At 44.6% G+C, this 17,258-nt stretch overlaps 1 protein-coding gene across 6 annotated transcripts in view; it reads right to left on the bottom strand.

Annotated features, from left to right (window-relative positions):
* Positions 1 to 17,258, bottom strand: part of WDR89 (WD repeat domain 89) — a 32,895-nt gene that overhangs the window by 2,601 nt on the left and 13,036 nt on the right. For 4 of the 6 annotated variants that reach the window (XM_041476367.1, XM_041476369.1, XM_041476370.1 and 1 more), the window contains one exon: positions 9,302 to 14,939. In XM_041476367.1, the coding sequence (XP_041332301.1) occupies positions 13,758 to 14,927 (1,170 nt within the window). In that variant the 5' untranslated portion in view covers positions 14,928 to 14,939 and the 3' untranslated portion in view covers positions 9,302 to 13,757. Of the gene's footprint in view, positions 1 to 9,301; positions 14,940 to 15,012; positions 15,139 to 17,258 lie in introns of those variants that run through there. The other 2 variants (XM_041476368.1, XR_005955851.1) reach the window with 2 other exon arrangements.

The following is a 17,258-nucleotide window of genomic DNA, read 5'->3' as shown; positions in this document are numbered from 1 at the left end:
AGACTATAAAACCACTCAATGCCTCACAATACACAATTTATCAGGCAAGTTTCTCCCATCTCCTAGCTCTCCTATTCCTGTGAATTGCTTATTGGTTTTCTTTCTTTCTTTCTCAGGATCATTTTCTCCTGTAACTTTGTTATTCTTTAACAGTTCTTTCACAGTTAAAAACCTTCAGGGTATTTAGGTATCATTCTAAGAATGACAGAATTGTCCCCTGTATTGTCCTTTAGTGGCTTCTGGTTATTCCCACGTTCCAGGATGCACCAAGTTACTGCAGCTTTTTCCTGAAAATTGATAAATCATACACCTGAGCTAAACAAATAGAAAAAAGCCAAGAATTTATGAGAGTGAGGAGGGCATGATCCTTTCAGAGAATTACTAAACTGAATTAACAAGAGTGACAATTTCTTAACTGGGAGGGAAACCAGGGAGAAGAATTCAATGAAAGTTAATACTCCTGGCTAAAGAGTTGAAAGATCTATTCTGCATTTTGTCAGGGAAATTATTTTGAGGAAGAAAAAGAAAACAGAAAATTGTATATGAAAATACACTCAAATATATGAAAGTACATATGAGTATGAAAATATTTGTGATGCTTTAGTAAATAAGGAGTGGTCATCTCTTGTGAAGGAAACCCAATTTTAATTTTTAGTATTTCCTGTCCTTGTGGCCTTGTGTGGTGTAGGCAAGTTGCTGAATAGTTAATTTTGACCTCTGCCATTATAATGTACCTTCTTTCTTATTGGAATTATGTCCAATTTTGGCTCCCAGACATTCATCCTGTCATATGTTGATTACTGTAATAAATATTGTCATTAATGAATTTATTCCTGTATGCAAACTGAAGATCAGAGTCTGCAGTGCCCACAGGCTGTGTCAAGCAGGATAAGCAGCCTCTTAAAACCTTCTGTCTTCTCTCCTGTGGTGTCCCAGCCCAGGAGAGGGAAAGGACTGCAGGGTCAGTGGAGAAGAGATCCTGAAACCAGGCTTGTACTTTTAGCGGTTGATTTTTCCCCCTGTACATTATGACCTCTGCAAGGAAAATACTGATGAGTTTAGACATCCCACTCTGGTAGTCATCCCACCAAATCTGAATTCAGCAGTTCTCACAGATGTGTGGCAGGATTAGATACTCATATTCTTGGCTGTTAATTAATTTTACTATTAATTGTGATGTCTTCACAGAAGCCTCTGTTGCAAAAGAAATTTTAAACATGCTTAAGTCTCGATGTTTCTCACATGTAAATAGATCTCAGTGGCACACAGGCTGTATTAAATACTGTATTTGAGTTAAAGCACCTAGAGAAAGACAATTCCTTGTAGTGGGCTGAAGCCAGGTGCCCACCAGGCCACTCTGTGAGTCCCCTCCTTCAGCAGGATGGGGACAAGGGGAAATAAGATGGAAAAAACCTCATGGAGCTTGATAAAGGTAGTTAAATAAAGTAGAAGCAAAGGCCGTGCATGGAAGCAAAGGAAAACAAACTATTTATTCCCTACTTCCCACCAGCAGGCAGGGTCCAGCCACTTCCTGGGAAGTGCTTCAGCATGGAGCAGCTGTATGGAGAAAGAGGGAGAGCATTCCATCCTGTCTCAGCTTCTATTGATGACCAGGCATCAAATGGTTTGAAACATCCCTTTGGTCACTGGGGGTCAGCTGTCCTGGCTGTGTCCTCTCCCAAATCCTTGTCCACCCGCAGCCTCCTGGTGAGGGGAGGATGCTGGAGAGGCAGCTTGATGCTGTGGAATGCTGGGCAGCAGCAGCCAGAGCAGCAGTGTGTTATTTATCAACACCTTCCCAGCCTCCAATACACAGCACAGCCCTGCGAGGGCTGCTGTGGGCACAATTAACTCCATCCCAGCCAGACCCAGCACAGAACAAAACACATCTTCAGCCTTCCCATGGTGGAGGCTGTGAACACTCACAGCCATTTCAGACCTGTCCTGGTTTCCCAGAACGATGATTTTAAATGGATTGTCAGTGCCCTTAGGGCAGTAAATATAACACTGCTGAAGTGTTGGTAAGCAAACAGAGCTGCAGGAGAGATCCATGGGTTTTTCAAACTGAAGTGAAATGAAACAGACTTGGTTTATCATCTCTTCCTACATGATGCAGAATGGCAGCAAGCACAGACGGGCTCCTGCACACCCTTCATACTGTTTCTCAAGTGTGCGTGGTGTTAAGAGCTCCCAAAATTTCTAAAACCCACACAGGAACACAGCAGGGAAGTCAAGTCCCTGCAGCAGAGGACAGAAGGCAACAGCCCCTGTGTGCCCCATGGTCTCTCATCTCACACCATCTCCTCCACATCACCCTCAGCCTCGCTGTTCTTGTTCTCTCATCCAGCTCTTTAAGGATAAAACATGCAAAAGAAAACACCAAAAGGTTTCTTTAGTGCCACCCATGGTAAAAAGCCTCCATTCATTTTTATCTTGAGGCTGCAGAGGATCAGAGCCTGGACTTTTCAGAGGGCAGAGTTTGGTAGAAGTTCTTGCTCAGGGGAGATGAGTTGGGCTAAGCACAAACTTCAGCCCCACTTGCCCCCATCCCCAGGCCCAGCTCCTGCTGGACTGACACAAGAGGTTCCCTGCCTGTGTTTCCCTTCCCCTCACACTCATTAGCAAGGAAAACAGAGCTGGCAGCAATCCCAGCACTGCGTTTGCTAAATGGATCTATTAAAATGTAAACAGAGATCACGTTGCAGGGCATCATCATAAAACACCGGGGGTGACAGCTCAGCTGGTTCCCAAACACTGGCTGGGCTGTCCTGAGCTCCTCCTGCACATGCCAGTCCCAGCTCTCCTGGCTCTTCCTCCTCTCTCCAAACATTTGCCCACTGGGTTTTTTGAAGGCTCATCATTATCTGTCAGTGCCCTGCAGCCTCACACCAACAGGAGCCTCGCTGCATCTCCAGCACATTTTGGAGCCCCACAATCTCTCTGAGCCTTTCTGCTTCAGGAAAACAGAAATTACTGTAATGAGGGCCTCCTCAGAGGCCCCTTGCCATCCCTTCAGAAGGGATGCAAACCCTGAGTTTGCAGTTTGGCATTGATGGATCACAGGACAGGCCACACGGGTTACACCTGTCCTACTCCTGCCTGATACACATCTAGGAGGAGTTTTATCACCTCTTTGTCTGACTTCCAAATGAAGGTTTTCCTGCTCTCTCCCCTGCTGCCCCTCCTCACTCTCCCCAGGGGCTTTCAGGAAACCACCAAGCCATTGCTTTATTCTCTTTAAAGAATTCTTTAAAATCGTGTGTTCATTCCCCTCCCTGCCAGGTAGTCTGCAAAAGCTTGACAGAAATGGGAAGGGGCTGGGGAAAGGTTGGGGGTTTCTGGTTTGATGACCTTGACTTGCATTGCTGCTGTTCTCGTCTCCTTCCCCTTCCTTGAGTGGTTTATTCCCTCAGCACATCAGCTGTGTGCCCCTTGTCTCTCTGTCCTCTGGGGTTCCAGACCCCAAGCTTCAAATCTTTAACTTAACAAAATAAATTACCCCTGGTGATGACTTTACAAACTCCACAAGAGGCCAAAGCAGCAGCATCCTTATGGAGCAGAGGGATGGAAGAGAGGCAGGAGCTCATGATTCTGATCAGCTGTGGCACAGATTTCTTATGTGCAGCTGGGAAGGTTTTTGTCTCACTTTCTCTCTCTAAAATGAAAAATACAACATCCAGTCCCTGTTTGAGACACTCAAAGGACAAGCTCTCTGGCAGGACAATCCACTGTATATTCACAAAACACGACAGGCAGCATGTACAGAGCTGTTCATCCCTGCAGGAAAACCTTGGGCCCTGCTGGTCACAATGAACACCACAAGCAGGAGGGAACACCTCAGAAAAAAGTTAGTGGCACTCAGAGAAGACTTTCCTAGGGAAGCTAAAGAGAGATGCTGTTTTGTACCATTATCTAAAAGCTGATACAATATTTATCAATGGTTTTCACTGCCATTCTGCTCACGAAATATATTGTAATTAAACCCTCCTGATGGAACAAAATTCATATTTTTTATATAAAAAAAAAATTCTGTGATTTTAGAAACCTAGATTCCATTTGGGTTCTAAAGTTTAGAGGTTTTAATTTCATTGCTTGAGAATAACTATGTAACATAACTTTAAAAATGAGCCAGTTTATTTTAGTTATACTGGAGATGGGGGGGGGGGGCAGCTTAAATCCTGTTTAAAATCTGGGAAAAATAATCTTTGAGTGACAGAGGACCATTTTCTTCCAGGAGATTAGCAACAGTTTATTATTCCAAGTATATATTTAGACTATTCCACTTAACACAGTTGCTTTAATGTCAACCATGTTAAAACCTTATTGATAGCTGTTGGCATTCACAAGTGATTCCAAGCTCCAAAAAGTGGAGCAAAGTGCCTCTCAGACCACCATCTGAGCAGGTCTGCTCACACCTGATCCCTCTGCACATTCCAACAGAGAACAGGGCAGGTGGGCACAATGCCCTGCACTTCCCACTCTCCTTTTCGATATCCTGCAAGAAGCCCCACGACCCAAAATGTCAGGGAGCAAGAGAGTGCTCTTGGAGCACTCAGTAACATTCTTGCAGTTTGGGATTAAAAATATTTATTTTAAAACAGCATGTTTCCTGTTTCTTTGGGGCTGCCCCAGTGCTTCTGTGCTGAGCCAGGGAGGTGGAATTCTCCTGGTAACTGTCAGGTTCACCTTTGCCTAAAGAACTGAAATGGTTTGAGATCAAGGAGAGCAAGGCAGGGAACAGGAGGTTCTTAGAGATCACAGAACCACAGAATCATTGAGGCTGGAGGAGAGCTCTAAGATCATTGAGTCCAACCATCAACCAGCACTGCCAAGGCCACCACTAAACCACGTCCCCAGGTGCCACATCTACACCTTTTTAATCCCTCCAGGGATGGCGACTCCCCCACTGGCCTGGACAGCCTGTTCCAATGCTTGACAACCTTTTTCTGTGAAGAATTTTTTTCTTACATCCAATCTAAGTCTCCCCAGGTCCAGTTTGAGGCCATTTCCTCTTATCCTGTTCCTTGTTCCCTGGGAGCAGAGTCCGATCCCCACCTGGCTCCACCCTCCTGGCAGGGACTGGCAGAGAGTGACAGGTTCTCCAGGTTACACACCCCCAGCTCCCTCAGCTGCTCCTCATCTGACTTGTGCTCCAGCCCCTTCCCCAGCTCCAGTCCCTTCTCCAGACTCGTTCCAGCCTCTCAGTGTCTTTCTTGCAGTGAGGGGCCAGAACTGGGCACAGGGTTTGAGGTGTGCCCTCACCAGTGCCCAGCACAGGGGGACAATCACTGCCCTGACAAAGACCAGGTGCCACTGGCCTTCTTGGCTACCTGGGTTCTGCTGTCTCAAGTGTCAGTTCAGTAACACTCTCTTTTTCTAGTAAAATGACACGAGATTGCACAGGAAGTAAAAGAATCTCTAAAAAAAAATAGGGAAAAGAATGGGAAGACACGAACACAGCAGCAACTGCTCTCAGCTCTTGCTCCTCTAGGCCAGCCACAGGTACAGGATTTATTCTCGTGGACCTTGGATTCTGACCCAGCTCTGGTTTGCACTCACAGGAGCTGTGCAGAGCTCCCTGTGGCCTTTCTCCCTTGACCTCCTGAGCATGGTCCAGGTGGAAGCCCAGGATCCACAGGGAAAAGCTGCACCGTGGCTGAACTCGCCCGGCGGGGTGGAAAACACCTTAAGGACTGGAGGGGTTTTGTATTTTGCAAACAAAAGGAAGTTCATTTCCTCTATTAGCTCACCATAGCACTGTGTGCAAAAACACGCCTGGAGCTCTTGAAATACCTTCACTAATTTCTGCATCTACCAAATTTATTTATAGAGCCATCTGGAAAACACTGGCTCTTCATTTACCAGATACTGTGGAGCTTTTTGGAATCGTTGCACCAACAAACCTCTAAAAACACCCCCACCTACAGAAATTGTCAACTATAATCAAATCTCTGGAATTTTTTTGTGTGTCTGTGTCTTTAAAGAGTATTGACCAGGCAGTTAAAACTGCTGTATTAATGCATAAATAGGTAATTCTCCACATGCTAATTTTGCCATGCTAGTAAATCTATTAAATGAGGCTAATAATAATTCGGCAAATGGGTCTAATACACACCCCTGCAAGAAACCACAAATACTTCAACTATGTCTCGTTTAAATGCAGTCCTGGGGCATTCTAACAGTTTAGAAAATAAATGGGAGCAAATTTTTTTATGAAATAGAATAAACCTGCTCACTTAGAAGATCTGAAACAAAAGCGAGGTGAAGCCTGGGAGACAGGAGTGTCCTGGCTGGCAGGTGGGGACAAGAGAGGGAAGAGCAGCTCTCACCCCCTGCACATGGCCCAGAGCTCACCCAGAACAGCTGAGTTAGAGCTCACTCACTGTCTAGGCATCCTGGCAATAAACCACAACAGAAATGCCAAAATAATAACACTATTAAGAATAAATAAGGATTTGGGCTTATTTTAGCCAAAATGTTTTAACAAAGCGCCACTATTCATTCCTTGGCATGTGCTGGGATGCCTGTGTGCTCCTTTTACTGCATTCCTGAATTGCCTTCATACTTTCTCCTGTTTGCTACAGTTAGGACTCCATGAATTCAACCCAACCATAAGAATTAATTCCAACAATGATTTAATCTACCTGTGGCTTTAATACCACACACATCTAGAAAGGTACACAAGATCTTTATTACTGCCATGTTGATGGGTTGCTATCTCAAGGTATCCTCCTGACCCATACAGCATTATGTGTCTTCATTTAGTAAAACAAGATTGTTTTCTAAAATACTCATTCCTTTCTAATGAACACTAGGCTGTCCAGTGCTGGCCTCAGCCAGTCTTTGGTTTTTGGGGTGTAAAGCACAACCACCATCCTAACTGATCCAAGGAACATCCCCCTGTTTATCCTGATCCCTCATGTATCAGTCCTAAACTGAGATAATTCACCCAGATCATTGCTAGAGTGAAGTGAGTGCTCAGGAGTGCTGAGCCTTCCTTCTTCAAATGATGCCCAAATTACTGTTTGAAAACACTGCACTCTGCATTCTCTAAATGCCTGGGTGAAAAAACCTTCAAAGGAACCTTTGAGATCTCCTTGTACCAGTCAGAGTTGCCAACAGAAAAGTGTGTCAGCCTCAGTTTCTTCAAGACATGTCAGTCTACCTTTCTGCCTTCATTTTTCATGTATCTGCATTTCTGAAATCAGACAAAAATGAGAAACACTGTGCTTGGTCTATGGGCATTGCTCTCCAGAAGTCCCTGTAAAAGTTAAGGGAGCCTCTTCCAGCTGTTTGGCCTACTATTTATTAAAATAAATTCAATTTATTTTAATCTGGACCTGAAGTAGTGAGGGCTGGCATACATTGTACTTGCAGGTATTAATTTCCTTTAAAAATCAAGAATTCCTGTATTAAAAACATCCAGAAAACTGGACTCAGTTCTAAAACTGCTTCAGTGTTTATCTAATATACTCTCCAAATCAGTAATATCAAATATATTACCTGGGATGCAAGAGTCCTTTAGTGTCCTACTGTGTATTTTGAGTTATTGGACCTTCTTTTTACTCACTTTCAGGACACTTCTCCAAATGATTACTTTAAATCACCACTGAGAGCTCTCCTGAATTCCTCCCAGCATTTCTCACTGCCAGTTCTGAGTTCCTGCAGCCACAGGCTGTTCAAGTACCACCTTTATGAGACTGGAGCTCCACCAAATCTTAAGTCAGAGCACTAGAGAGTAAGACTGAAATTGCTATTCAAAATGTAATCTATTCCCTTAAAAATACTGGTGCCAAGATTGCAGAAGAGTATACAGAACAGTATTTTCTGACATTCTATTTCCAGAAAAGTAGATAACTTTCAAAATTTAGATTTCAAAGTATGCAAAGACACAAGAGGGAAGGCTGGAAGAAGCACACATGTAGAAATCCCAGCAGGACAGAAGAGCCTGCCAGGAAGCTGAGGCCACACCTGCAGTGGCTGCAACTGCAGGTAACGCCTCTCCCCTGAGCCAGCATACCTGTGCCAGGTCAGAACTGGTGCAGGAAAAGAAAACAGAAACCAAAAGTTATCAAAGATCCTCACAATTGGTTGGCAGGTTATCAGCAAATAACTCTGCTAAGGAAGCAGGGAGCTGTGTCATCACCCCAGCTGCAGCAATTCACAGAGTGAATTGCTGCCTTTAGCTGTCATCTCCACACCAACTCCTGCCCTCCTGTTTTTTCATGGTACTTGGAATCCCCAAATCCATTGGTTCCTGCAGAGCAGGGAGAGCAAGAGTGGCTCACCCAGTGGCTCTGCTCACTGCTCCTGGAAGTAAAGAACACCCAGCCCTGGTGAGTGAACACCTTCTGCTTCTCACAGGCTTCACTGCCAAATCACACAGACAATCTCACAGACAAACAGGAACTGGCTTTTATGCTTAAAGGGTGTTTATGTCTTGCATAATTTATTTGAGGTCCTATCCTGCTTCCATCAAGCTCAAGAATAAGCTCGTACATGTATTTCAAAAGGTCCAGCTCCTTATCAAGGGGCTTCCCTGGAGAGGTGCCCAGGTCAGCTGGGGCCAACCCTTTTCTTCCCTCCCTCTGCCTCCCACTCTCCATTTAGTGTGGTTGGAAGTGCAGAGTCCAGCAGATCATGCACAGGGCAGGAGAGCTCCCAGAGGAAAGGAACAGGACTCATCTCTTCAGAAAAGCAGGTGCCAACACAACTTGCCACTACCCCGTCCAAAAGAGACCAAGAAGCCAAGCAACAGGAGACCATTTTGAAGTGGTGAAGAGAAAAAAAATCCAAATTAACCACAGCAAATGCAGATGAACTTTAGGAGATGGGCAAGTGTGTCAGTTCTTTCAGGAGTACAAAAGCTTTGCTGATGGACTGACAGTGCAATTAACAATTAACTGCATCCATACCCAACCCCTCCTGACAGAAGGGAGCCACTCCCCAAAACACAAATATTTAAGGGTGAGTGCCAGGAGGATGGGACCAGGCTCTTTTCAGTGACAGGACAAGGGGCAATGGGCAGAAACTGATGCACAGGAAGTTCCATCTGAATATGAGGAAAAACTTGTTTATTATGAGGGTGGCAGAGCACTGGAACAGCTGCCCACAGAGGCTGTGGAGTCTCTTGGAGATACTCAAACCCTGCCTGAACACAATCCTGTGCAACCTGCTCCAGGTGAACCTGCAAGAGCAGGGGGTTGGATCAGGTGATCTCCAGAGGTCCCTTCCAACCCCAACCGGTCCAGGATCCTGCAAAACACAAGATGCAGCTCCAGGGGTGTGCAGGGGCTGAGTCAGCACTTCCCATGACAAAATGCACTGCTTCACACAACACTCTGGCCTAGAGAGCCACAGCACAGCAGGAGCCAGGAGAAAGCTGTCACTTGGAACCCTGTAAAGCTTGCAGTTTGTGTCTTTACTAATGTTTTACTGTATCAGCTTCTCTGCTAAGGGATATTTGAGTGTAGATATGCAGTTTGAATACACATGACATGTGCCATATACAATCTGACCACAGGATAGCTTCTGGCTGGCAACTGGCTAAATATATTCCACCCAGAAATGAATTTACACCTTTAGATTTGTCAAAAAATTTCCACCTCAACTCCAAAGTGTGGGTAAAATCCTACACTCGAGTAATTGATGAAGTTATCCACAGACTGCAGGATGTCATCCTGAACATCTTTTACTTGAAAAACAGTGATGAGCATGCAAGTACTGCACTTTAATTACAGAGACAAGAGAGAGAAACAAAGAGTACATTTCAGGACATGCCAAATGCAAGTAAGTTAATTTTCATATGTTTACAGCAGGATGATCTGCTGCTCAGATATATCATACAGCAGGTTTACTATAAACTCTGAATAAAAATGGACACTGTTTTTTGCATTTAAGTAGTCTATCTGGATTTCTGCTTTTCATTTACTGGAACAAATCTGATACTGCTTCCGGAATGAAAGCTTCCCCTGGGGTTAAACAATTCACACAGTGATGATTTCCAAAAGCTACTTGCACATAGCTTTAATGACGTAAGGTTTGTAAAGGTCAGGGCTGGACTCCTGCAAGGCCTTTGACACAGTCCCCTCCTGCCTCCTCCTGAACTGGAGAGAGATGGATTTGATGATGGGCTGTTGGGTGGATGAGGAAGGTTGGGTGGTCACACCCAGAGGGTAATGGTCACCAGCTCCATGTCCAGACAGAGGCCAGGGGTCTCTACTGGGACCAGCACTGTTTAATTAATGGCACACACAGTGGGATCCAGTGCAGCCTCAGCAAATGGCACCAAGCCCAGAGGGGCTGCTGACACTCCTGAAGGATGAGATGCCATCCAGAGGGACCTGCACAAGCTCAGGAAGTGGGACCACAGGAATGTCATGAGGCCAAACAAGACCAAGTGCTGGTGCTGCACCTGGGTCAGGGCAGCCCTCGGATCCCTGGGGATGAAGGGATCAGCCCTGCCAAGAAGGACTCCAGCTGCTGCTGGCGAGGCTGGCCAGGAGCTGGCAGTGTGTGCCTGCAGCCCAGAAAGCCAATCCCATCCTGGGCTGCAGCCCCAGCAGCGCGGGCAGCAGGGCCAGGGAGAGCCCACCTGCAGTGCTGCATCCAGCTCTGGGACCCCCAGCACAGGAGAGATGGCTCAAAAGAGGCCACAGAGGTGCTCAGAGGGTTGGAGCACCTCTGCTGTGAACACAGGCTGAGGCAGCCTGGAGAAGAGAAGGCTCTGGACAGACCTTATTGAAGTCCTTCCACACCTGAAGGGAGCCCATGGACAAATGTTTTAGCAGACCCTGCTGGGATGGGACAAGGGGTAAAGGTTTTGAACTGAGAGGGTACATTTAGGTTATACATAAGGAAGACTTTTTTTCAATTAGGGTGGTAAAACACTGGCACAGGTTGCCCAGAGAGGTGGTAGATGCCCCAAACCTGGAAACATTCAAGCTCAGGTTGGATGGAGCTGTGAGCAACCTGGTTGAATTGAAGATGTCCCTTCTCCTTGGAGGGGGGTTGGACTAAATAGCCTTTAAAGGTCCCTTCCAACCCAAACCATTCTGTGATTCCATGATTCACAGTTTCTTACCAATGCTGAAGCCAACTTGGAGATGTCAAAATTAACCCAAGAGATTAAATACTGTTGGACAAGTTAACCTGATTTTGAGTCTATTATTATTTATGTCATCACACATGGATTTTGCCTGTGCTCTTTCTATGAAATAGTGTCTGCAGCCTACAAGCAAGCAGTGCTAATTACTTGTTCACATGTGGTTTCCATCTATGTTTATTTTGTGGGTATTAACCTGAAATAAAGTCAACACAAAAGAAAAAGAGGAACAACAAAACTGAGTATTTTCAGAGGCAACACAAGCCTCAGTCTCGTGACAGCTGCTGTGCCTTTGCAGAATTTCAAGATACAGACACACATTTTTTTCCCCTTCTGCTGCTATTTCTGTTATGCACGTAAAAGGGAGAAATCAGCTTCCCAGAGAAAATAATGGCTTCAGCTGTGACTGATACAGAACAAATCAATATCCACCTAATCCAGAAACAAGACAACAGGCACACGTTGCATACTGCAAACTCTTCAGTCCCAGAACTCCCACCTCTGCTGCTTTAATTCAGAGGCAGCTGGCACAGCACACTGGAATTTCACTCAGCAGACACTTGAAAGCAAGTGGGGCAAGCACAAGCTCCCTCTCTGTGCATTTCTCTACGTGCACACAAACCTGTCTTCAAGAAATCAAGCATGAGACAGACCCAATGACTTTACTCCAATGAATGTGTCAAGATACCAGGGAAAGAGTGGATAAACATCTAAAAAGCAAGTTATACACTGGGTACCTGCAATGAAATAGGTCTCAGAATCACCCTTCAGTCCCCCACCCCCAATTTGGCACTGAACCAAGTCAGGTCCATGAGGGCTTTACAGTGAAGTCAGAGTCTGAAGCTCTTGGTCCTCTCAGTCACAAAACAGGCAACAAAACAGTGACCTGGGATAACAAATCTTGAGAGGGCACATGATCCAGGTGCAAGACAGCCCTGACGCTCACTGCCCACCTCATCTCAAAATAGCACAATGTAATCTGGGAAGCAACAGATAAAGATGTTGGGGACAACATTAATTTAACACAAGTGACAAAAAAAAGGTGTAGAGAGCTGTGATTTTCAAATTGAAGCTGCACTTTTAAATAATCAGCAGTAACAAAACCAAGTGAATCATCTCACTTATCACCAACAGGCAAACCCAAACCAACAATGGATTCACAGTTGTGGCTAAAGGGTATTAACAGTTTGTGAAAAGTCATGTGGAAACTCAATACTTGTGGTTGAAAAGGATTCAATTCCAGAGATGATTCAGGCATCTTCAGCACAGCTGTAACCACACACTAGAGTATGTTCTGTACCTCAGAAACTGTTTCTAAACTCCAGGATAATCTTCTAAACCTGATGTTCAGGAGTTGTTCTGAAAGAATTGCCCATCCACCCTCAAGGGAAAAAAAATAAACCAAATCCCTCTTAAATCCTCTGCCAGCTAATCTATAAGAGAGCAATTCTTAAATATACTGTGGTGCTGGTTTCAGTTGTAGTGCACATGTGTAACTACAGCCTAAATACCATCACCATTTGCCTGCAGTGCTCCTGGGAAGGCTGGAGGTGAGTGTGTGCAGAGCCAGGAGCACAGGTTGGAGTCTGCCAGCAAAGCAGAAGAAGCATGAAGTCTCAGCCATTTTACAAGTACAGGGCTGGTTTTGCACTCAATGGCTATCTGGTGGAATAATAAAACAAAGCTCTCCTGGGGAGATGTCCAAACATAAACCTCTCTGCAGAGAGAAACTTTTCTTAAAGGACCCAGCCAACCTCTACAAGGTTTTGGTAAAGTCTCCTCATATCAGTCTGTTCCTCCATAAGGCAGTGTTCATTTTTGGGTTTCAACATCCCCACTGAGCATGTGACACCAGTTTCTTTCAAATCAGTGTTTGGGATTTTAAACACCACTGGTGTAATTACACCCATCAATTTCTCCAACCCACCAAAGATCTACCCAGTCTTCCAGGTGCACTTAGGAGGAGAGAATGAAGCTGCTTGCAAAATTCTTGGATATTTTCATGCAGGAAATAATGCCAGTTGAACAGTTCTCACACTCATACAAATTAGCTGCTGTTTGGTTGAATACATTCATATCTGCTATGAAAAAGATGGCTCTATCAGCTGCTTCTTTATGAGCTTGTTCTAAACCAGTGATGTGACAGTGCAAAACTACTTATTTTCTGTTTCATCAAGAAGTAATTCCTTCAGGCATTAAGATGTGACATAAAATCTTTTACTAAATTGAGCAATTTCATTAAGTTTTCTGTGAAGAAAGCAGAATACAGCATGGAATACAAAAGCTCTTGAAATGTGCCGGAGGAATATCATTGGGAAGGTAACAAACTATGCAAGCCATAGGCCTGTATTACGCATTTAAAACATTGTCTGAGACATTAAATAACCACAGAAACAGTTTTATATAATATGACTTAGCATCTGTTGCTCAAGAACTCAGGAGCAAACATTTACTCTTGTCTGATTAATATTAGCAACTTAAAAAAAATAAAAGGCATTCTTCTGATGACTGAAATACATTCCCAGGGGGAATTCAAGCACCACAGTTCTTTCCACAGAAAACCTCCAAATAAAACACGGCCAAGTATTGCCTAGAGAGATTAAACACCAGGAACGCTCTACACAGCAGAGATTCTCACTTGTGAAAAGGCAATTCACTTTTTCCTGCTTTTGAGGGAGGTGTTGTGAACTCTCACTCTCTTCTGCACGGAAGAAGAGATCTTCAGAGATGCTTTCTTTGTGAGGGACCTTTCCACAGCCCCAGGTTTCCATAGCAACAGCTGAGCATCCTCTCCACCCGTCAGCAGAGACTCATCCGTGGGGCTCCAGCAGAAGGAGCGGACGGTGGCCGAGTGTCCCCCACACAGGGTCCCCACCAGGCTCAGGCCAGCAGTGCTGCAGCTGATCAGGTGGATGTCTCCTGTGGAGGTTCCCCCAATCAGGAAGAGTTTCCCTGCCTTTTCGTGGTACAAGCCACCCACCAGGTAATGCAGGCCGTGGTTTTCAGTGCAGACTGACTCTCTGACATCCAGAACGTGCAGCAGGGTTATTGGCTCCTCGGTGTCCAGCTGAGCCATGTCCCACCAGCAGAACCCCTCATCGTGTGTCATGCAATAGACCTGTTTGTAGTCTTTCCCAGACCAGCCAAGAGAACTCACGGATGAATCTGAATTGCAAGTTGATATCAAAGCATCATCTTCATTATCCTTGTTGATGTCAAACACGTTCACCAAGCCATCGGTTGACCCAGACACGACCAAATTGGGTTTGTTAGGATGAAAACAGATTTTGGTGATGTCATCATTGTGACTTTCAGAATAGACTCCCAAGGGCTCTTTAGTGGCACTGGCACAGTCTGTAATGCCTCTTGCATCCCAAAACACCAGAAATGTGTCCTTTTCAACTTTCTCCGTTCCGGCACAAACGATGAGGTCGCTGCAGCTGACGTCGAAGCTGATGAAGACGTTGGAAGGATAACCACTGAACACCTGCACGGGCTTCTGCGTGGCTGAGCGAACATCCCAGCACTTCACAGTGCCCTGGCTGCAGGCTGAGAACACCACGCTGTCGCACGTGTGCGCAAACCTGACCCCGCTGAGGACGCCAGCGTGGCCGCGGTATTCCCGCAGGAAGCCCAGCGTCTCCCTGTCGTACACCCTGATGGATTCATTGGAGCAGGAAACGGCCACCAAGCGGCTGCCCCCGGGCTGGGCAGCTCTGGAGGTGTGGATGTCCAGCAGGTAGGCGGGCTCCTCGCTGGGCACGCAGCGCCTGGCTATGCGCAGCCCCGCCAGCTGCTCCTCCACCTTCTCCAGTGCCGTCATCTCACCAGAAACCTGCAACAAATAAAAGCCAAGGAGAGCTTTAATTACAACATTCTTCAACAGTCTTAGCTTTAAAAAGACTTACAAGGAAACATCTTGCGCAGAGGTGATGCACGGAGCTAAAATTCAATTGTCCTGATGTCCTCCCCACCACAACTTCATTCACAGGAACACAGGACAGGAAAGGCTCCCCTTTCAAGGAGCTCAGTCTCTCGTGTCTGTAAGCACTACACCAGATAATCCCCTTAACAGATTAAACAGTCTATCTGGGAATCCTGGGGAAGTCACTTAGCTAAATTTGCTTTATTATTTTTATAAAGGAACACGATGTTCTCCACAAGTGGAAACAAAATGAAGTCACCCCCTCTACCTGAGGAGAAACAAGTTTTGTTCTGGGAAGCACAGCCCACAAACAGCTGCATCACTACAAAGGCAGGAGACTTCTTCAGTGAACTTCTGTGCTGAGGGACATGCCCAAAGGAGGCAGAGAATAAGACCAAAATTACACAGCACTACAGCCTGAAATGGCCTGGTGAGGTAATTTTACAAGTATTTAGGTGCCCAATGACGCACAGAAACACCTGCCAGCATTTCAGGGACCACCTAAACAGGAGATGTGACCTGTGGAATTCACTGCAATTAAGCACTTTAGTGTTTTCTGAGCCTCCTGTAAAACCACAGAACACTGGCTTTTAGTGCAGCTGATAAAAATCTTCCCTTCAGAGGCAATTCCTCTCTGGCACTACTGAACCCTTCTAGAAACCCAAACTATTTCAGCAATGCACACAAATGCAAACTTTACCCAGCAAAACCAAAATTAAACAAAATTCTCTTGGATACTCTCACAGATTCACTTTGAAAATATGCCCTAAAAAAAAAAAAAAGAAAAACTTACTTTTCCTTTCTATAACACAACAGAAACTTCTATTCTGTAATTGCAGTAAAGACTCCATCAATTCAGAGTCAGGAAAAGCACAGCAGCATTTACACTTTAAAGGGATATTTGCAATGGTTTTAGTGGTTCACAAAGTACAACCATTTTTTAAAGCAAGATGTAGGTATGTTATTACAGTCATCCACTTCTGTCAAAAACACAGGTTCAATGAGACCACTATTCTGCATTTAAAAAGAATCCAAACCAAAACATTCAGGGAATCACAGCAGGTTTTAAGGGGTCAACACTCCAGTGATTTCTCACTGGTACTGATATCTCCTTAAGGTCTGGACCAGCAGCCAATCCCAGGTACTATATGCATGAAATGACCCTTAAAAAAAAAAACCAAACAAAAAACAAAAAACAAAGAGAAATGGAATAAAAATCAGGCAGACACAGAATGTGAGAAAATATTCTCATGCCTTCCCAGCTGTTCTATCATCAATTTTTCTGCAAATTCTCCAGGCTGGATTTTTAGGGGTGGAATGTGCAAGCTTCCATGTATTACTTTCTTTAGTTGCAATTATTTTAATTGCCCATGAGAGACTAAAAACAAAGGAGAAGTTGCTATGACAAAGCTGCATTCTGCCTTTTTTTTTTTCTTCTTGGCGTTGTTTGTGGTTTCAAGGGTTTGCTTTCCCTCCTCTGGTTTGGTGAGCACAAATATTCACGACACCATGTGACAAACCAGCAAATTCTTAAAAAACAGCTTAAGCAGGCACACATAAAAACTTAATTCCCAAGTCACAAATAATCTCACTAAGCGATTTGCCTCAGCAATATCCTGAAAATGAGGTCTCCAGGTTGATCTTCTACATCAAAGCAACCTTTCAGAGCACATCTACCAGTCATTTTTGCCATAAAATGCAGACATCCTGTGGAAACTCCTTCCCCCTCTGAAGCAAAGAAGTTCAACGTGTTTTCTGGCATTACCCTGTGCACAACCTACCCACAGAACTTGTTCCTTCCTTACTTTTCTGGGTATGTCCTCAAATGAAACAAGCTTTTACTAGAACTATTACATAAAGCCAACTGCTCTCAAATGCTGTTTGCTATGCTGCTTAAACACAAAACTGTTAAACAGCCATGCAAATGAATAATATTAACTGAAGAAATAAAATATTTTAAACATTATTAATTAGGAAAACTGCTTAATTCACTGAACTGAAGAATTACAATGGAAGCTTCTATTTAAATAGAGTTTCAAACACACATGCTTGAGGGTGGAGAAAGGAGTTTTCGTAAACCAGCTCTCCTGCAGTGCTATGGTTACTAAAAAAATCTAGTTCTCTCTGTAAATTTCTTGTAAGAAAAATATAGTTTTCCAAGCTGACCTGAATTTAAAGCTCTAAATATTCAGACTTAGTCTACTCAAAAGGCCAAGTAAACCCAAACAG

Source organism: Pyrgilauda ruficollis, unplaced genomic scaffold (genome assembly GCF_017590135.1).
Source record: "Pyrgilauda ruficollis isolate IOZ18807 unplaced genomic scaffold, ASM1759013v1 scaffold38, whole genome shotgun sequence".
Lineage (NCBI taxonomy): Eukaryota > Metazoa > Chordata > Aves > Passeriformes > Passeridae > Pyrgilauda > Pyrgilauda ruficollis.
The sequence above is the reverse complement of the archived record's forward strand: the minus strand, read 5'-3'. Positions and strand labels throughout refer to the sequence as shown.